Consider the following 22,397-nt stretch of genomic DNA (forward strand, 5'->3'; position numbering starts at 1 on the left):
GTCAATGATGTTTTGTGACTATATTATCTAACAATAAAAGTAATAAACAATTTTTATTACAAATTTAACACAAGCATACCCCACCCTTATACACTCATACCCAAAAATCAGATAGTGCCCTGCGTATACAATACAATAATACCTTCAATGATGACTATTTCGCGATAATACCCAAAAAGTTTTTCCTACCTAAGCTGATAGCCTTGAGAGACTATTTCAGCGTAACCGTGGCTAGTAGGTGAGCTCACGGGGCCCAAACCTGACGACGATGCTAACACGAATCCTAGCAAGAGCCTTGCTTCGCAGAATCTACCACCGGATCGGAAACGCGACCCACTGAGAAGATCCGGCGAGAAACTCAGTGGGCTGTGTCTGAGAGTTAGGGGGGACCAACAACGTCTTGAAGAAAATCTGGATGGACCGACCTTGCGTAGAACATGCAACTTGATGAGGCCGCCAGGGACAAATTTGATTTGTTTTAATTTAAAAATATTTACTAACATGGTTCTTAAGTTGTCTGGAATACTAACACAGTATGAGCCCATGATGTTTCGAAATATTTTTTTTGTTTGTTTTTTGTTTGTTTGTTTGTGTACCACGGTGAATCGAATAAGTGCATAGCGTTCGCAATCACAGAATAGAATAAATGCAACTAAAACCTAAGTCGTTAAAGATAACAACAATTTCAAAATAACCTTGCTAATACATGTTCAGAACAACAATGCTTTGGCCTTCGGTCAACGTGCAAAAACATCCGCTTGGTGCATTTTTTCTTTTGACAGTCCTCGCATTATTTATTTCAATGTAATAGGTATAATTCGACATTAATACCAATATAATAATACAGATAATTTAATACCAAACACAATAAACCTACTTTTAATAAGACCGAGATATAATTAAAACATATAACATGAACTAATTGAATCCGCATCAGACATTCACATTAAATAAATAGCATTTCACTGCCATTAATTCTGATAATCAAAACGAGAACTACGTATCCATCAATTATTGTCAACGTGTTTATATTAGTAAATACCACTGACGATGCTGGAGTATTCATTATGCTAATTATAATAAAGAATCCTGTATAATTATAGTCTAGTAGATATCAGTGCCATGTATCGCAGACTGTAGTTGATATCCTGCAATGTGTGCCGCCAGTCAATGAACCCTCAGTCGGTAGTCCATAAGCTACCTAGCTACCGATTGAATATAAATAAACAAAAGTGAACGACAAGTAAATTTATTAACATATACGTATAGTATTTGACTAACTAGAGATCACTAAGTAGTCGAAATTTGATTATAATCACTGACACCTCAAGATTTAGGTATATCTACCACTTTGTCGAAATGTAAGTGTTCAATCAAAATTTTAATAAATCATTATTTTAAACATATCATAAAAAAACGTAATTGATGAACCTTTGATAAACTGCTAAATAATGCTTTAGGCAATTTTTCCCCCTTTTGGGACTCCTACGAGTTTCTCGCGCCCAGGGGACGCGCGGGGTATGTGGAACTGGTCTGCAGATGCTGGGAGCGGATCACGGGCCCAAGGGATAGAATTTACGACCCTACCAACTAAACGACTCTCCTGCACTTTCGCCTAAGTGTCGGATCCCCCCCGAAGTCAGAACCCAGGTAAGGGGAGGGGAGCTCATTCCATGGCCGGATGGTACGTGGCAAAAAAGATATCTGGAAACGCACTGTTGATGAATGCAGCGCTTCCAGATAATATGGATGAACTCTGCTCCGGTGGCGGCAGGTGCGATGATAAAAAGGAGATGAGGGGATCATCTCCAAAAATTCCTCAGAGCACTCCCCATGGAACATACGGTACAAAATACAGAGGGAACCGAAGTCCCTCTGTAGACCCAGAGGTTCCAAACGATCCATTAACGATCCATTGCATTACAACAACAAAATGGCGAATTTTCTGTTATGAAATTGGAATTAATTTATGTAATTACTTATAGTGGGGTACATATAGTAAATCCGAATGTGCGCACCACCACCAATGTTTACAGCGAAGGATCCAGTTTAATGGGGAGATAACCAATATACTTGACACTGAGACCTAGAACTTAAGATAGGTGGCGGCATTCACATTGTAGTGACTATAGCTGTCTTTTCCCCCAGTGTACAAGATAACGCCACATATTCGGTAGCACCATACTATGAGAAAGGACGATTGTTATTTTCAGATGTCAATTGTACAAAGCTATCGTTGTGTAATGGCTTGCCATTTTATTTAATTACTATTTATGACCAGGCCTGTAGTTGTAGGAACTGATATCCTGTATCTAATTGTCCCCTGCCTTGTGGTTATTGTGTTTTCGTCCTATACCTAAATAGTTGCCTAGTCTGTTTCTAAATGTTAACATTAGGTGCTAAAACGAATTCTTCGGGTAACTTATTCCATTCTCTTACGATCCAACACGGGTTATTGTGAGAAAAGCAATTTTAGATTGTACCCTGTGTTGATTTAGTGCCGAGTTCTTACTTATTAAAGTTAGACAAGGGTCTTGTCAGGTGTCACGAAGCGGGTTAGAAAAATGACATTAGGTTTTTTTTGTTCATTATTTACGAATATATCGACAAACATAATCACAGACCTTTTGTGCTTACTAAAACGATATTGTATTGTACTAGATAAAAAGTATTGTACTAGACAGATCACGCATCTCAATCAAACGGCTGTGAGAAATTTTCCTGTCACATGACAATTTGTCCTTATATGCAAAGCGACGGTACCATCCTTCAAGCTGGAACGCATGCCTGTCTCGCGGCAGAAATGGTAGTAACTACAAAAGAACAAGGAGTAATATTGAGCCTTTCACACAATTGCTCATGTTTTGGAAACAATGTCGATTTGCAGAGAGTGATCCGTTTACTGTCAGCTTGTAATCCCATCTCAGGAGTGTCGTGTACTACTGTGTTGACTTTGTTGATCTGAGGGGGGCGGAGCGCGGCGCGGGGCGTGTCGGAGCGGTGGCTGCGCGTGCGCCGCCCATCTTCAGTTAAGCTTATATTAAAGGCACGCATCGCACGCAGTGACACGAAAGCGTAACAGCTGTCGGCGTAAAACAACGCGCTTCGTGTGCTGTGCAACGTAACTCGCGTTCTGGTCGTCGGCAGTTCTCCGCACCGTTTCACGTCTGAACGGAGGCTGGTTGGTGTTTTTGGACTAGATCATCCGTCAAATTCGAAGGTAAATAATTTCCTTGTTCAAAAGTAATATTTCATTATTGATGTAGATATTCAATATGCATAAGTAAATATTATATTTGACGTCTAAATATATTACAGTAGTATATTAAGTACCTATATAAAAAAAAATAGTCTTGATGGTTTGACGATTCATATGGTGCCAAATGGTTATCGGGCCCATGGATTTTACAACATCAATTTGGATTCTCACCTAAAGAAGCGGGCGAAGCCCAACCGCAGTCCTATTATTATGAAAATTATTTTTTGCATTCTTTATTCTCATCGGTTTTTAATGATTATGTGCAATGTTTGAACAACGCAATGCCCGTTCACGGGGAAATAATACAATAAAAAAATATCAACGAACCTATGTCGATGAAATACATATATTTGTTGTATATACATTTCCCAAGTTCATAAATTGATATTATATTATGTTATATAACATGCTTACAAATTACTACTCTAATAGAACTATTAAATGACATATTTTATTTGATAAATATTTACGCTTTGACCTATAGTGTTGATTTATGTTTTGAATCCAGTGGAAGTTTCCAAAAGAGGTATATGTGATAGGGCTTTAACAGGAAAATTTTAATCGTTAAAAAAATAACAAATAATAATAGATAAATAAGATCACCAATCAAACAACATTTAAGTGTATTTACATTATTACATTTAATTTCTATAAAATATTGTTGTTTTAATTAGCACGTACCTACTTGTTGTTTATTTCAACCAAGTACTTTGCTCAGTCAGCTGTTTTACGACTCAGTACAGTCCCGTTCATTTATGCAGCCCAGGAACTATGCGGATTAGAATAAAGTATAGGGTAACCATTTTTATTGCCTGTTGCTAGATCGAGGGCGTCGCGAAAATTATACAGTGTAATGTGTGTGTGTCGGTATATGGAGTAATTTAATGCGATACAATAAAAATTTATTACCAGGTTGCTTGAAAGATCATCTAGCCACTTAATGGGAAAAACGATGACATCAATCAACAAAAACACTATCATGCCTTATTGACAAGAAGCATGCATCGCTCAATTGTCAACAAGTAATAAATATAATCACGTATATAATTTAATATAAAAAAAAAGAACACAATATTTCTAACCTAAAAGTACATGTTATTATCCGCAACATGCTTCGTCAGATTACAGAAATAAAGTTATCAGCAACATGCTTCGTCAAAAAGTACAATACTTACTTTCAGCTGCAAGCGTCGTCATATGTAACATAAAGGTCCACGCTAACAGCAATGCGCGCGTAGGCATCGGCTAGTCAAACAAGCCACTCTGGATCGCACCCGTCCCGAAAGTACCCATTACGCTAGCAGCATTGCCACGCTGTATGGCAATGGATAATCTCTGAACCAGGTACGACCCAGACCGAGGATCGTGGCCTTGCCCTCTGAGGCGGTGGCCAATTGCGGCAATAAACTTTTTGGCCTCCGAACTCCACACACCCGTCGTTTCCACTGCCACTGGAACAAACAGGTATGTAGATTTCAGAGCATCGTACTTGGCATGCTTCGTTTTAGCCGACGCCTCAGCAGCAAAGCCCGCACATTGTCGGGTCCCAGATAAATGACACGCCGCGTACGTACAGCTACAGGTTGCGTCCCATAACAAGCAGCGTCCCTTTTCCCAAGGAATCAGAGTCAAACCATCCGGCCTCTTACCATCCGACCTGCTGAGGCCTGGTGGTTCCAACACACACGGGATATTTGCGGAGACCAAAGCACGTCGAATAATATCATTAAGTGCATGGTGTCTCGGGAAGCGGCCAGCCGATCTAACACAACTCAGTCCATGCAGCCCGGCGGCATCCACCATACTACCACAGACACATCGATGGGGCTCGCAAATGCTGCAACCGAGTCTCAAAGCTGTGGCCACTCTCAATGAATTATTATCAAGAAGTGTGCCCAGCTGTGGTGAAGGCAATGCTTGCAACCAAGCACCAGATTCCGGACTGGACACCGCTTTCAGGCGCGCTAATTCAACTCCAGCGGCGTCTCCTAGCAAAGTTGACAAAGTCAGCTTGCACAACACATCATCCCAACACCTCTGCGAGCTCCTGTTTACCGGGAGCGCCTCATTCGGACATAAAAGGCCCCAAGCCGCCAAAGCCTCGCTCGCAAACGGAATCGTAGATCCATCACCATTCGTACCCAGTAACTTAGCAACAAAGTCTACAACCCCATAACACGAAGCCAGGAAAGCAGCGAGCCCAGTACGCTCCATCTGTCGCACCCCCAGGCCGCCATGACGTATAGGTAAAACAGCCTGGCACCATTGTCTGTCATCCAAGCTTACGTTTAAAATAGTCTCCAGTGTATCCCTCAACAAAGCATCAAGCTGGGCCACATCTTGAGTGAAAAGCCACGTTGGACAAGTTCTCACCAAATACGTCAAACGAGGCATCGAAAAGCAACAACGAAGCAAGACGAGAGCCACGTGAGATGATAAGCTCAATAGGTTGCCGCGCAATGACGACAATAACTGCCTTTTTATTTCCAGAGAACTTGGAACTCCATCCTGAAATATTGGAGTACCAAGCAAAATGAAATTACTTTTATTCAAAACTTTGATACCTGGAACCAACTCCTGAAAATCATTAACTACGCTTGCTGATACTTCAGTAGAAAAGTATACCTCACATTTCCCAGTATTAACCTCCAAGCCGACATCTCGCAACTTCGGAAATAAAAGTCTGATGTCGTCTAGCACGGAATCTGGGGGACCACCTATTGTGCCGTCATCTAAATACCATAGGTTTAAAGGTGACTTGACGGTCTTTATAATGCTGTGGATAGCAAGACTAAAAATTAATGGGCCAAGAGGATCGCCCTGCTGGGCACCTACCTCTGAGTCAATGGAAGATTCCATAAAGAACAACTTGCTGGAAGAGCTGTAACACTGATACAAGAATGGGTATAAAGCCGGAATCTTTTCCTTGATTTCGTTTAAAATTATATCTCTCTCTAAGCTATTAAAAGCATTCCTTATATCAAGCTTTACAATTGCACTGTTACAGCTCTCCCTGCTCATAGCAAATGCACGGGTAGCATGAATGGCGGCCTCACACCCAAGAGCAGTCCCGAAGCCCAGCTGGTGGGGCTGCAAGTACGAGGCCATTTCATTCCTTACAGACCGACACCCAAGCTTGGCAGCGAGACGACGCAGCACAGACCCCACCGCAATTGGTCTCACACCGCCGTCCTTCTTAGTTAGAGCGCATAAGCTACCTCCGTACAAATAAGGACACACCTGTACATTAACCGTACCTCTTAGTATGAAATTGCATAAGTCTGTAATTGAGTGCAATAGACGAACACCATTTTCACCGGCGGAAGGGGAAATGAGCTCCTTTAAATGGTTTGGACGTAGACCATCAAGGCCAGGTGCAGAGCCGCTATAAAAGGAACTAATTGCGTCTGCAACATCCTCCGAGTTGACAGTCAAAAAAGGGCAACTAGAATCGGGCGCTGGCGGCAATGATAAGGGACGAAAAGGAGTAGGATGTTTATCACGTAATGCGCTTAAGGTCTCATCGTTAAAAGGTGCTAAAGAATCCTCCGACACTAAAAGACGGACAGCTCCACGCAAATCACCCTCATGAACCTTGGCTTCGATTCTTTTGACAATGGATCGTGGCTTGTGTTTGAAGTCCTCTAAAAAATACGGGCTATTATTGTTTGCATTCTCCTTAACCTTTGCAGTAAGCGAACGGGGGTCACCTCGATCTGGAATTCTCAGAGTCGTGTAAGAAAATGACAACAAGGAAACCCAGTCCCCCAAACCGTTATTGTTTATGCAGCCGTCCATAATCACTCTGAGCTTTCCTGCGACTAAATTCCTGGCCCCCTTAGGGATGTGCTTAAGCACAGGAATTTTATTTTTGTAAGATGCCAAATCGTCCAGAGTGTGGATAACACTCTGGGTTTGTGGATGAGCATCAGCAGTTACAGCACACGGCACCCGAGGCAGTATCGATGGCTGTATCTGGCTGTCTTTATGCATATGAGAAATATGCACATTTAGACCCCGGGGCACCACAAAAAGGCGTGTGGAACCCGGACAATGAGGGCATGTTGCCCTTGTGGGACTATTCATTATTTAAAATCGTTATAAATAATTATAAAATATGTTATATAACATTAATAACAACAAAATTCACTTTATCATTTAATATTATCCACCAGCAGTTTCGTCAATTGCACAAAAAATAAGACAAAAGTAGGTAAATAATTTTGGCATTTGCAAAAGTAAAAAGTAAATAAATAAAAAATAATAATAATTAAAAAGTATTTAAAAAAAAAACGATAAGTACATTCATTCATAATAAAACAAAATTAAATTATAAAAACAACATACAAAAAAATTATTTGAATACCTATCTAACAAATCCACAAAGGTGCGGTAGCACAAAGAATATTAATTAACATCAAGATTACATAAAATGTCATACAGGCTAATAAAATAAAACTAATTCCACAAATAATAATTAAATAGTATCAATTATCCAATTTTTTTTTTTATATCGTTACAATAAAATGACGTCCACACTAAAATCTTAAAAAAATTAAATAAAAAAAAAGAAGTATAAGTACATTCATTCATAATAAAACAAAATTAAATTATAAAAACAACATACAAAAAAATTATTTGAATACCTATCTAACAAATCCACAAAGGTGCGATAGCACAAAGAATATTAATTAACATCAAGATTACATAAAATGTCATACAGGCTAATAAAATAAAACTAATTCCACAAATAATAATTAAATAGTATCAATTATCCAATATATATATATTTTTTTATATCTATAACGTTACAATAAAATGACGTCCACACTAAAATGTTTAAAAAAAAAAAAAAAAAGTTAAAAAAAAAAAAGTATAATGTAGCGCCCTTTAAACTTCCGCCTTAGGTAGGATCGAACTCTCAACCTTCTGTCATCTACGCCGCGACGTCAACCGCTAAGCCATGAAGTGCACACGATTAACTGACGAAATATTGCTTCTATATACTCGAGCCATTCCGTAAATTAACAGTAATGTGGGTATGAGAGTTAGCAAATTTGTACCCACTCAGTTCTTTTTTTTTTTTTTTTTTAAATAAAATAAAAACCTTTTGTTTCATAGTCCCAAATTGCAAAATCTTCCAAAATATGTCCGGTTTGTCGTCTTCTTGATGGATCCCACTCACTATTGTACCATTCACAGAACAAAAGCAGCCGGGTCAAGTCAAATTCAGTTTGATAAAAGTTCCTCACATTATAGGGGTCAAAAACCAGCCAAAATCAACAATAATAATTGTCACAAACAATGTCACAAGTAATAAATTGAGATACAGTGTAATTACATTCAAAAAAGCGTCTTTGGTAGCCACATTCTAGAACATGAATTATGATGATGCTAGTGATCTAGGTCATCATAGCGGGGAATAGGATTCATTGAAACAATACTTAACTCTTATTCCTTTAAGGGTTCTTTACCTAACTATTGCCTATTGTATAATTATATCTGCATCTTGACTGTTCTTCAATGTTAATTATGTTTTGGTATGCAAAATAGTATACTCACTCTGAGCCTCTCTTTCATGTAAGAAATTGTAGTATCGTCATCAGATTAATATCGTGTCAAAGTCAACCATGTTGATGCTAATTATGCTATTATACATTAGGCTCCAAGTCAATTGCATATATATAAAAACTTGCATAGAATGTTAACGAAAATATTAGATAAAAATAAGCGACTATTAAAATAATTAAGCAAAATCTATTCACCGCCAACTGAGACAGAATCTATATGAGAACTGTTTGACCCGGCTTAGTTAATTATGTGTCATTTTGATGATCGTAGATATATGTAAACGCGCAACGATTTTCTGTGAACGTCACTAAATTTAATATTTAAAACTAAACGTTGAAATTACTCTATTGTTATATTAGCTCTTTTCCATATTGTTATTAACAACTGTATCAAATTTTCACCTCTATTAAAAAAATTACGCGCGAACACATCGAAAACGAACAACAAAAAAAACTCACAAATTCTCGATTTTTAAATTATAAAACCACGTTAAAGGTTACCAAACTCAATACTCTCGAAACTATAAATATTTTAAAGTCAACCTTCGCAATATTTTTGACCTTTATGTTGAATGCAAAACAACAACAACAAATGTTCCAAACAAAATTCCACGACCACTCAATATCGACCCTTCTCAATTCTTAATTATAGTTCTTCAATCGTAACGAGTTGTTTTAAAATACAAAATGAAATCCACCTATTTTAAATTCCAATGTAAATAAAATTTTACCTGCGTAATTTATTAAGGTCATTACCAACTTATTCTTTGAATAGCGTAGAGTAATGGCCTAACAAAATGCATCATACGTGTTTTGCAGCTATCGTCTAGGTGTTTGAACTTGAGAGACAGGTCAATGTTTAAATTGGGGTCGAAAGCGGTCATACTGCGAAGCTCGGAAGCTGAAGCGGAAGCTGACATTCGTGAGAGTGACCCCTGGTGCGGTTAATTCTTTTGCATTCGACAAACACGATTTACTTTGTAACCAATATGTCCCTAACAATGAAATAATTATCAAATCAATAATAATTTTGGCGACGATTGTAAGTAGTGCCTGCTTAAGTTTATGTAATTATTATACAAAAAAATATGGAAATAAACAAGAAAACACCTATTTTTATTAATTGTTGAATTTTTTTTAAATATTTTGGTAATTATAGATAATCGTCGCTCATGGATACTAACAATGCCAAACGTTCTGGATGACTAAAACTCGACCCACATAGTACTACATATATGATGTTTACTGAAGCCTATTCCAAAACGTTAATGCCGCCGTAAGTTATGAGACGTGAAGTCGATGTCTCAATTTTAGGGTGGCTGTGGCCATAGCTTTGGACAACTCAACTGCTTCGCAGAATAAATAGGCAACATACAAGCACCTTTTTATTCGAGCAGACGACTAAACCTCATACATGAGGTTTCCGCACATAGGGGCCGCGAACTCAAGGATGTTTTTACACCACCCCCTAAACGATTCCCCTTGGACTCTCTCACCGAACGTCCGAACTCCGCCCGAGATCAGAACCTGGACAGAGTAAGGGGGTTCTTGTGGTTAACACTACAACCAGACTTGCGGTGCCAAACCGAAGGCGCCCGACTGATGGGTTGTCGAAGTCGAGTCGGGGTTGACTGTCGACGACGCCGGTCTCAGCGATACGTTGGCCCATCAGGCCGGACGAGCAGTGCCGGTGTTGTTCCAAGATACCCCATTGAGTCAGAACCAGCCTGCCGGGTCGGAGCGCTATACGCCGCCGCCCGGTTTGCTCTTCCATAGTATGTTCGATGATAATACGGACCGTAACCGCCGTCGCGTCGTCCCATCCTCCTGGTGCCAGCGCGCTAGTGACGGTAGCGTGCCTCGACCTCAGCCTCGACCCCCTTAGGTCGCCCTGACTACCCTGACCATCACCGCGATGAGGCTACCTGCTCATAGAGGCCTTAGCTGGACGAATGTCCGACCCCCGACTAGGCGGCAACAGCATGACGCCAAGAGAGAAGAAGAGCTCTCCCTCTTCGATTCTGCCACCACCTTCTGTTATATGTTGGAATCTCAGAAGTCTAGCATAGCCTGCTAGTACTCGACAGCCGCGACAGGTCCGGCCCTATCCTCGCGACGAGGACACAGCGCTGCCTCAGTAGCAGTACGCAAGCGTGTGCTCCGCCGTGTCATCAATGCCAATGCAGCCAATGCAACAAGGTGCAGGTAGCGGCCGAACATGGAAGTACCTACCATTACCTCACTAACATATTCATAGTAGCCCGGAGTACAATTACCCCGCCCTTTCCTTGCAATCATCGATTGTCACTTGCAAATTATCCCTATTGTCTGGAACTGTTGCATTCATTCACACTCTATTTCAAAAGATTATATTAAACTTAACAAATTCACACTGTTTCCAAAGTACTACAACATAAGTCATTTTGCAGACGACATACGATAAAAAAAATTCGCCTTAATCTATATTAGGCATATGCGTATAGGCATTGCTGTTGATACGACGAGTAATTAAAAAATACAAGTTGCCTCACATCTAAAACTTACTATTGATTACCGTTTTTTTCTTTCGTAAAATACGCAATTCAATGTTTGGCATAGTTTTATTCAGAAATTGATAGTTCAGTACGCGTGAACCGAGACACTACTTAGATGTTGTGTCGCGTCATATTCATACGAGTCAGCTGCCTGACAACAAGACAACAGCATTATTAGGTACCTACGAGACGGAAACACGCGCTCTCTGTGTGACCAGGGATACCAAAGCCCAACAGTAACATTTAATAAAGAATATAAAATATTACATGATCGTGATATTAAAATATTTTTTTAGCAAAACCTGACCCTCGACTTTATCAAATTAAATATATATTATTGAACTCGAGTAAAACTTTTAAATTAAGTTAAACGTAAATATACTCAATAATTCTCATATAATAGTATGTAACATTTGAACATAAAAAGTTATTGTAAAATTTGTAGTAAAAAAAATGTTAGTGAAAATATATTAGGACCGATACGATTTTTTTATCAATCATTTTTCGAGATTTAAGGGCAATAAAGTATGTAATCAGAAGACTTTTTTTATATTTCTATACCTATCTTTCTCAGTAGAAATAAATAGAATGCTTCTTGCCAATATGGTCGCAGAGCACGCCGTACCACCAGTACTTACGTAAATTTACTAAATTACATTCTAATTTCTACTCTAGTTTTACGCATTTAATCTAATACAAACTTGGAGCAGCCCTAAATGCAAGACCGGTTGCAATAACAGTCCAGACATACTCGTCCTCATTGATATAAAAGTCTTCTGAGCCTGTATAATACTTCGGCTAGATAATCTTTGTTCATAAATCATTTTATATCGGTTTTAATAATATATATAACAGTTTTAATATATTATACAGATACACGACGTTTATAGGAAGAGTCACGCTTCGAACATGGACACTAAGAATGGGTCGTGAAAAAATAGGAAATCCATGTCTATGAACCGTCAATTGATATCAACAAAAGAACTCTGCATGCTTCTTCGTATCTTTTCTAGCTTTAAATCTCAACTTTTAACCCAAGATTATCTGTATAAATTCATGGTAGAAAAAGATATCCAGATCAATTCAATCATTAGACAAACATGTAGGTACAAAAGACGCCAGCATGGTAGGGCAGCAATCAATTTCAATTTATGATGTTTTTTTACTCCGGTAACCGTTTACCATAAGGTGAACAGTCAGCCACCGTTTGTGGGCTCCAAAATAAATATAGAACTTGCCACTTCATCACATTTCTTCAAAGCCTAGAGCAAGCGATGTAAGATGAGCTGTATTTGCGTACGCATGAAATCACGGACACACGCTTGTGTAAATTATATTTGTATAATATGTAATACTAATGAAATTATCGACATTTTAAACTATATCTATATTTTGCACTATTTAAAGTGCATACATTATGTACATAAACTATTGCTTTGGATAGCTATTACATAATAGCTTACTTTTACAATTATACAGTCTGATTTTAATAATAATAACACTAATTGTAAATCCTATAATTTTTACTTGATAGAAACCAAATAAACTTAAACTAATTATTTCATTCACTCAATTACTTTACCTAATTAATTCAATGAATTTCACTTAATTATTCAAGTTTACATTAATTACCATCAGTATATTATTACTGTTGCCTCGTAATTAATTATATTACAATTGTTTATGTTATTGTAAAAAAACTTTATATTTATAACAATATAATGTGATCTACTTATATTTAGGTTATTTTTCTTTCGCGTGAGTTTTTCATTAATGAAGCTTTAAAAAAATCGTGCACAAAAATGTTTTTAAATGTTAAATTTTGTATATTTTGGATTAACATTATCAAGCAATAAAGGGAAACAATTTTGAAAAAGATTTTTAACTATGTATATAGTTAGTATCAATGGAAACATCATCAGATCTATCGAATAAAATACGAAATTAAAATCCTTAACTATTTCAAACGAATTCGGCTACGTAACAAACCCACATTTTTTTAAATTTTCAAGGTAACGGTATAATGTCAGTGTGCGTAAGACGCAAAATTAAACCACATAAACTCGTATATATGTATATACCATTGTTTTATCAAAGTAATGCTGCACCCACCCTAGACATACTATTCTTGGACGTAACGTAATAAAGGAAGAAGCTGATTTGCATTTTTATTAACGTGGAAGGTGAACGTAGCTAGTGAAATCATCTTTCATTTGAACCCAATGCTATTACTGGTATAGGTTCGAATATCCGTGGTTATTATTCACTGACCCAACACAGGATGTCATTAGTTTAGATGTATTTATAGATTATCTTACCCAGTATTGATCTTTTGAGTCAATTGTCAATGAAAATAATTTTACAGTAAGGAAAACGCACCGTTACGTTCTAAAAAATATTTAAAAAAAAACTTAGATAATTTATTTATAGAAATTGTATTTTAAAAACAGTGAGAATTACATGATAGTAGGTACCGCAAAATAAAAACATGTCGAAACTGATAACCTCCGCTTTTATATATTTTAAATCTCTTAAAAAATAACATATAAATGTGTTATAAATATATTTTCGTGTCATATTCGTGAATCGACTATTTCTGCCGTGAAGCAGTAAGCGTTTCTGTTCGAAGGGTGGGGTAGCCGTTTTAAACTATACTTGAGACCTTAGAACTTATATCTCAAGATGGGTGGCGCATTTACGTTGTGGATGTCTATGGGCTATGAGCTCGTCCACCCATCTAAGCAATAAAAAAAAATCGACAATCAAATAAGAATGATTGGTTTTAATGTTATCAATATCCCTGCCTTTTTGGTTTAGTTAATTTTACAATTCGCCTTCGATTACTTTCAACAATAAGTGGGAAAATATTAAATGCAATTAATTCGTTTTATTATTTGTTTTTCATCGAGATTTTCTTATTGATACCCAAATAAGTGCAGAGCTTACGGGGTATTATGTAGACACTAATGCACTTCAAAACATGAATACTGCCTCGCCCTACTTGAGTTATTGAAGAATTTATTTAAAAGAAATAAAACATTAATATTTTAACAGTGAACGAGAACTCTTCTTAGATATAAGTAAATAAAATAAAATATTCATAATATTTATACGTATGATAATAATGTTTTTCAAGTATACTGGAAATAATATAATTCATTTTGATCGTACTTGATGAAGCAAAAACAGAATGTGCGGATAATATAAACATTCCAAGTCCATCATTGGTAAACATCGTGAATTCAATTAATTATGTAAAGAAGTTCAGAGTTAATAAGATGACATATGAACTTTACTGCCACGAGACACGAGTACCTACCTCTGTAGGTACCTATCCATATGAGATACGATAAGATTGGATAGTAAGCGGATATGATTACGTAGCATACTTAATCAATATTACCATTTCACATTCAAGTCTATAAATATGCATTTCACTTTCAATATTACAATTGCATTTAGGAAATGAAACGTCCTTTGAGGGATTCATATCTTATATCAGTCGGGTGGGGTCGGTATCAGGTTACAGCTTCACCCTTCAATATAAAAGCCTAAAGCCGTCTCGTGTTACTCACATTCAAGTATCAAATATCAAACCTAATTTTTGCGCTTAGATATTTTGTTACTCTTATTACTACTAGTAACTTTTAGTTGCACAAAGTTATTATTGACTGAATACGCATTGTTTACTATTGCAGATTAATTAGATAACTCTGTTAATTACTTGGTGTTTCAGGGTGACAAAATGTTGGTGAGCAACGCCATCCAGCTTACAGTATTCATGGTAGCTGTTTTATGGAAAAACGAAGCCGAAGCGGCGACAAAAGCTTCTGTCAAGTTCTGTGGTCGCCACCTGAGTGAGATCATGAGCAGAGTCTGTCACGCATACAACGGTCCTGCATGGGACGTTCCTACAGGTATTTAATTAAATACTACACAGTTTATAGTAAATCAGACGTTGGCACGTAATACTTCCTTCATGAATTTGTGTAATAATCTGTCAAAGACGTCCAAAGTCCAAAGTAATGTGTCCATATGACTATTCTCATTTATAAGATATAGCATTGAATAATAATAAAAAGGTCATTTATATCTGATTACAAAATAATTATTGTAAACAACTTCAATCACGTTTAAATTATAATCCAAAACCCAAATAATAACAGTACGTTTTATATGTAAAGATAGCTGATGTGTATAAATTGTTCCCACACGATAGTATTTCTAAATTTAACATTGTATGATGACTTGTCAGGCCAAATTCTAGCCCTTATCTCAATTTTATCGGACGGAATTATTACGGACGTTGGCATAAAACTGCGTAATGAAGTAGATTAGCCAATGTGAAAAGTATGAAATTATTTAGATGCTTGCCTTCTGTAGGGCTTTTTCTATGTATTTTTACTCCTAACTCTCTTAGGCTATACGAATGCGAATGACTCATTTGTTGCCTGCCTATATTTCTACTAGAATTCGTGGTAGCCGTTCCACTTAATACCAGAGTATTGTATACGATCAGAATCGTATACAGGTGCTGTCCTTTATCAGGGATAATCAGAAGAGACAGCACGTAGTCAACATTACCACCGCATACCAATCAAAACGAATATTTTACGAATTATGAAATCAATCAAATATGTCGTTTACTATAGGTAGATAACGAATAGCCAATATCAAAATCTTGAAGATGACATTTATTTAGTACTAGCTGACCCGGCAAACTTCGTAGTACCTCAATCTATAAATAAAAGACCTAAACTTTTGTATAAAATAAAACTTAAAACAAACAAAAGGAATCCTTCCGACGGGGGACACATCAAAGGGAAAACCAAATTATTATTTTTATTTAATTCCGAGCAGACGTTCTCGAGTTTTAACGAGACTAACGAACAGCAATTCATTTTTATAGATATGGATAGATAGATAATTTAAATAAAAGGTTTTATTTTATTTATTACTTTGTAACGAAGCAAAAATAACACCGGCCGACATCAATTTCCTTATTCAAGTTCTGATTATTTTTTTCCACTAATTTGGTAGTGCTGATCACGAAATTATACCTCATTTTATCGTATCACATCAGGTTTTGTACTATTATTGATCGAAGTATTTACAAAATTTCCATGCTTCTTGTGTGAGTGGGACAGTAGAGCACGAGACTAGCACTACGTACAAAAACAATGGAATCCTCGTAAAAATCTCAAAGTAGGAACAAAAAACGTTATATGAAAAAATTTTATTAGTCCTGAAAAAAATTTACTACCTCCGCTTCATATCAGATTTGGTATGATAAAACAGTTCGTTAAAGTATTGGATAAAAACAATGCTAGTTTTGAATACCTGTGTGAAAAATTTCCAAGATTATCTGATGCAAAAATTTAAGACGGAGTGTTCGATGGACCGCAAATCAGATCTTTGATGGCTGATGAAAAATTTGATGCCAATGAATGAACGAATAACACTGAATCAGATGCTTGGCTGGCGTTCAAAGATGTTGTCAACAATTTTCTAGGAAATAATAAACATCCCGACTATAAAAATAAGGTTGCAAGCTTAATGGATAAGTAACAAAAATTGGGGTGTAATATGCGCATAAAACTCCACTTTCTAGATTCACATGTGGACTTTTTTCCTGATAATCTTGGTGATTACAGTGAAGAGCAGGGAGAAAGGTTTCATCAGAACATAAAAACTATGGAGACAAGGTACCAAGGTCGATGGAATGTGAATATGATGGCTGATTACTGCTGGTCACTGACACGTGATATTACTGAAGATACTTACAAAAAAACTACACCCAGACGTAATTTTGTCGCGAAACGTAAAAGATGTCACTCTAAATAGTACTGTAGCATGGTTTAGACTCAATGTTTTCTTTGTAAATGTTCCAATATATGTTTTTGTAATATGATTATAGATTTTTTCTTGAAATTTTGAAAAAAATGCTTTCTCCTTCTTTAAAAAAAATCTGATGTGATAGGGCAAATATGTAGGTGTTTTTGTGTTTAAAATAGTATAAATTGGTGATATTTGTGGCTCAAATACAAACAACTTTCAAAAAATTTTCATTTGTCGGCCGGTGTAAGTGTTGGTGCATTGAAACAAATAATATAATATTTTCTTCGGTTCTCACGAGTCGTAAACATAATTAAAACTACTTTTACAGTTTAATCTCGTAATATTTATTTATACTATACTATTTCCGACGTTTCCAACACTTTGCAGTTTTCGTGGTCACTGTAGTTTTTACAAGATACTTTATTTTTGTTAAATAGTTGAACAACCCGGTGGGTTGCTTCGACGAAAACGGCAACTTGGCATCGCCGACGAGTGCTGCTTAATGGGCTGCACTTGGGAACAATTAAGCGAATATTGTTCTATTATTGCATAGTAAGTATTGCACTACATCTTTGACAATTTTTTATGGATGTACCTTTTAGTCACTAAACAAAATCCTTTGACTTGACTAAGTGATATATTTTTAGTAACTAAGTCTCTACAACTATATAATCCAGACATCTTAAATGAGTAAACTCAATCTCTACTCTTGTTTTTTTGTTGCACTAAAAACACATATAGCAGCTGATAAGAAGGAAAAGTAGTAAAAAGCACGTAGACGCTAATGCATATATGTTATGATAGACGTCGTAGCCTATATGATAAGACGACTTGGACTTCCACGATGAAAGAATAACATCATGTTACAAAAGTAAAACCTGCAAAAATCCTAAATATGCGTATCTTACCGGGGGTAGGGCGGTTTTTTTACCGCCGCGGGCACGTAACGCACTCCCGACTATTCTGCCGCACAGCCGTCATGCGTTTGGGCTTGAAGGGCATCATTGTTGCCGATACACCATTCAATTGAGTTTTCAACCTCATATCCCACGGTGGATAACGCAAATAGTGTTGTGAGTCCAATAACCACTACTAGACTGGACGAGAACGCGTTTATTCATGTAGTGCAATAAAAAGTAGGTACATGCAAAGGTAACGCTTGTCCCTTGTAGAAGACGTTCGAACTTCATACCGATCACAAGAGAAGTGCTAGCTACTATATTTTGCGCCATTGTAAAACAAATAATGGTCAAGCAAAATAAGATAAAAGATGCAAATTAAATTCTCAAACTGATGTTTAAACATGCCGTGCCAGTTGCCCCCTGCTGTTAATAAGTCCCTAAACACCAGAACCTAAGCACGGCAGTCCATTCTGATACATAATGATGTCTCATCCGATATAATTCACAGATGCTTCCCAATAGAAACTTTCAGGACTAAGATATCTACCGGGATCGATTCAGAAAATGTGAATCGAACCAGTACATAGCGTACTGAATTATTTTTATAATTTCTTTAAGAGTTTACTCTCTTTACAGTTCAGAATCGCCATTAGAAGATTTAGAATCTCACGTAATCGCAGATCGTTCGGCGGAACAGGAGAACCTAGCGGCTGGTGCTAAAACGACGACTACAACGACGACACCGGCTGTGGTAGGCAGTGATGAGCACGTGCACGTTCGAGGCGAAACGGGACTCGCATCGAGTCACGGGTACGGGCGGGCCAGAGGACGCCGCTGTTGGTGCCGGCGCAAGAGGCGCTCGGGCCGACGGCGAGCCTCCCTCGTGGGTAACATGGTGTGTCTGTCGATCGTTAACATGATCTCTTTATACTTCATTGGCTTCATTAGAAATTTGTTGAATGATTATTTTATTTGAAATTTATTCGAGATGACTTCGCGGTAGAGGGTGGTTTTATAGTGTCAGTGCTGTTTGTTGCGTGTCAGTAGTGTTTAGTTTCAGCTGTAAAGATTCAAATTTAAAATTCAAATATATTAGCTATTTGTTGTCCACAAAAATTACAATTACCAAAAGACATATTTAAAATAACGTATTTTAAATGTGTGAATAATGGACATATTTAAAATAATGAAATATTTTAAATGTATGAATAATTTTTAAATAATTTCCATCAAAATTGCCGAATTTCGTTTTAGATCTTAAGTATTAAGAGAACATGTTACGTTGACAACATAACTAATTCATAACTAACGCTTTTTGCATGTATTTTTTTCTAATATGATAATAACAACATAAATGCTGTGAACATAACATAACAAGCTATAGTTAAAACTTAGACAACTAGAATGTTAGGTTTTTAACATTTTTGGCGCATAGCCCAGTGAACTAGCTCACGGCTCATCAGCTGTTGTTGTGTACCGGAGCCGATATAAACTAAAATTTGAATGTAAAATGGTTAGAGTTAAAATTAAACAAAATATAAGAAGGTAAGTGGAAACTGACGTTGACGGCTTACCGCATGAAATTTAACACAAACTAAGTTCAGGTGTAATCTAACCAAGTAGAAATATTATATAAATGTACTTACGTAAATGTACTACTGCATCCATTTGGGTTTTATACGATTGCATGTTTTACTATTCATTAAAACAAGTATGGAATAATATTCATACAAGATTGATTAACACATTTTTATAATCCTACCACAAGACACGTTTAATATAACCGTAGTGTAGGTAGTAAACATTTTAACAACTGTGTCCTTGTCAATGACCATGAGTGACGGTAACCGCTTGCCATCAGGTGGATCATAAGCTCATTTCTTTTCGATGACAGTAAAAGAACACCATATTGTTTACAGTGCCAAAATTTTTCTAATAAGCTACCAATCGCGACTCGTAAACAAACCGTTACTGGTGGTAGGACATCTTGTGAGTCCGCACGGGTGGGTACCACCACCCTCCCTATTTCTGCCGTGAAGCAGTAATGCGTTTCGGTTTGAAGGGTGGGGCAGCCGTTGTATGAAACTATACTGAGACCTTAGAACTTATATCTCGAGGTGGGTGGCGCATTTACGTTGTAGATGTCTATGGGCTCTAGTAACCACTTAACATCAGGTGGGCTGTGAGCTTGTCCACCCATCTAAGCAATAAAAAAAGACCTCGCGACTTAAACATGCTATAAATGATTTCGAATAAACTTGGACAAATTTGGACCTTACGAACCGATTCACTCGAGACTAGGATGGAACTAAGGCGGTTGAAACAAAAAAATAATTATAAGTATGAAATTGTTACAGGCGATCATAAAAAATGCAGTTCGCGCCGCTCCCGTCGTGGGCACCGTGTCACCTCTGATTACTTGGGGCAGAACCCTCAACACGGACCTACCGCGACCGGACAATGACAGATACGCTTACGTCGTCTACACGTAAATATCGAACCTTGCTTTCGCATGCAAGATATGTTATCCTAATAAAATCTGGATTATTCGACCTATAATTCAACTTTTCCTGTAATAGTAAAAATATTTCTACATAATATTATTTAACCTACACATTATGTTACATTACAGACATTAAAACGTTTTATGCGTAGGTATAATAACTGAAAGTGTTCAATCAAAATACCTGATTAGTAGGTAAATCTTAAATTCATAAAATTATTATATTCAGCCTTGAAAGACTATACTATAAAGTAAAATTAAAAGTGTGGATATAGTAGCATGGTATGAACTTAAATAATCTGTCATGAAATCGTTGTTAGTAAATCAATTTATTGTAAACGTAGTACCTAGTAGTAACGTAATCCAAGTAATAGGTACAAATTTACTAGGTGTCTATTTTATTTATAACGAAATATTCATTCTCACAATTCACTTTAATTTATTGCATATCCCCATTTTAGTCTAAAAATTATTCACAATAACTCGAGATGAAGGGATTATATTGAATTGTTTAAAAGTGAATAAACTAGTAAAGCGTTTAAAAATGTAGTTTGTAGTAGGTAATTATACTTCATATATATATAGAACTTAGCTTTAAGGACACATTATAAAAGACTATGTAATAAAAGTAGATTTCTACAAACATTTTTTACATCCCCAAATTAATAATTGGACACAAAGTATACGACGACACTATTCATCATTTTGCATAAAGGCTGTCGAAAACATTTATTTATATTTCTACCATTTAAGAATTGAAGATCTCTAAAATATCTGTGATAAACCACACTCGAGAATCATTATTTTGTATTGTAGTTTTATCTGCGTACCAGTGTTTTTTGTCTATTTTCTTTATGAGTGTCTGTGTAACCTTAGATTATTTATAATGAATGTAATTTTATGACCATGTATGGATACTATAATAAAATCTTAGGACAATGAAATGAAAGTTTAATTTCGTACCCTAGTACCTACATAAATAAAAGTCAAGCTAGTACATATTATTATTGTTATAAAGATATATTTTTTACAATTATTTTTTTGCAAAAAAAAAACTAACTTCTTTTAGGTATTTATTTACCTATGAAGTTGCCGTTTAGTAAACAGAAAGTTTTTATAGATATTTTTTAATTTATATCAATTCATTTCTGCCATAGCAACATTTCAACGCCCTTCTTAAAGAAGTCAGGTAAACGGGAGCCAACAAACTCTTCAAGAGCATTTTGTACTACATCTTGGGTATTTTATCCCTGGTAAGAAATTGTTTAAACTTTTGAATAGTAGAAGAATGGCGACACAAGGTCTTGTGGATAAGATGGATGACGCAAAACTTCCAACCTTAGCTCATATAGCTTAGAGATCGTCTGCTGACCGTATGGAAGCATCCAGAAATGGATCAATATCATTATTGATGCTAACGTTGAAAGCCGCTGCTAACTCAACGGGAGATTTAGTATTGTCAGCTTCTACTATCGCCTTTAATTCGTTGTTGTTGAATTTAGTTTTCGGGCGACCACGAGGTTTACTTTTTATATCAAAATTTCCATGTTTTTTTTCCCCTACCTAAACTAGTGACGGGAATTATGCCAGCATATTTCCATGTCGGAAGCGTTCAAACTCCGCACACGTCATTAACGTTGTGAGCCATAACGGTCTTGCCACTGCAACGAAACTCGTATTCCCTACTTACTCGCATTTTTATCGTGTCCATATTAATCTAGTATATAGTATCTTGAGGTCTAGCAGTTTGTTTGACTTGGGTTTTATTTTCACCGTAAGACGATCCTAAAT

The 22,397-nt window shown here is 36.6% G+C and overlaps 1 protein-coding gene across 2 annotated transcripts; it reads left to right on the top strand.

Annotated features, from left to right (window-relative positions):
• Positions 1-3,003: 3,003 nt before the first annotated feature.
• LOC101740144 (uncharacterized) lies at positions 3,004-21,550 on the top strand. Of its 2 annotated transcripts, none has more exons than XM_038014874.2 (5): positions 3,004-3,220; positions 15,100-15,280; positions 17,639-17,753; positions 18,740-18,998; positions 20,461-21,550. In XM_038014874.2, the coding sequence occupies exons 2-5, from the start codon at positions 15,109-15,111 to the stop codon at positions 20,593-20,595; spliced, it is 681 nt and encodes a 226-aa protein (XP_037870802.1). In that variant the 5' UTR covers positions 3,004-3,220; positions 15,100-15,108; the 3' UTR covers positions 20,596-21,550. The 2 variants fall into 2 exon arrangements, with proteins under 2 accessions (XP_037870802.1, XP_012547407.1); XM_012691953.4 differs by having other exon boundaries at positions 3,007-3,220; positions 18,740-18,986.
• Positions 21,551-22,397: the final 847 nt, after the last annotated feature.

Source organism: Bombyx mori, chromosome 13, assembly GCF_030269925.1.
Source record: "Bombyx mori chromosome 13, ASM3026992v2".
Lineage (NCBI taxonomy): Eukaryota > Metazoa > Arthropoda > Insecta > Lepidoptera > Bombycidae > Bombyx > Bombyx mori.

What these genes read in the sequence shown, in the direction of transcription:
- LOC101740144 (XM_038014874.2), top strand. Translation starts at nt 15,109, where the DNA reads ATGTTGGTGAGCAACGCCATCCAGCTTACAGTATTCATGGTAGCTGTT. An exon ending in TGCATGGGACGTTCCTACAG is followed by an intron (nt 15,281 to 17,638) that starts GTATTTAATTAA and finishes TTTGTTAAATAG; the next exon opens with TTGAACAACCCGGTGGGTTG. An exon ending in CCTCCCTCGTGGGTAACATG is followed by an intron (nt 18,999 to 20,460) that starts GTGTGTCTGTCG and finishes AAATTGTTACAG; the next exon opens with GCGATCATAAAAAATGCAGT.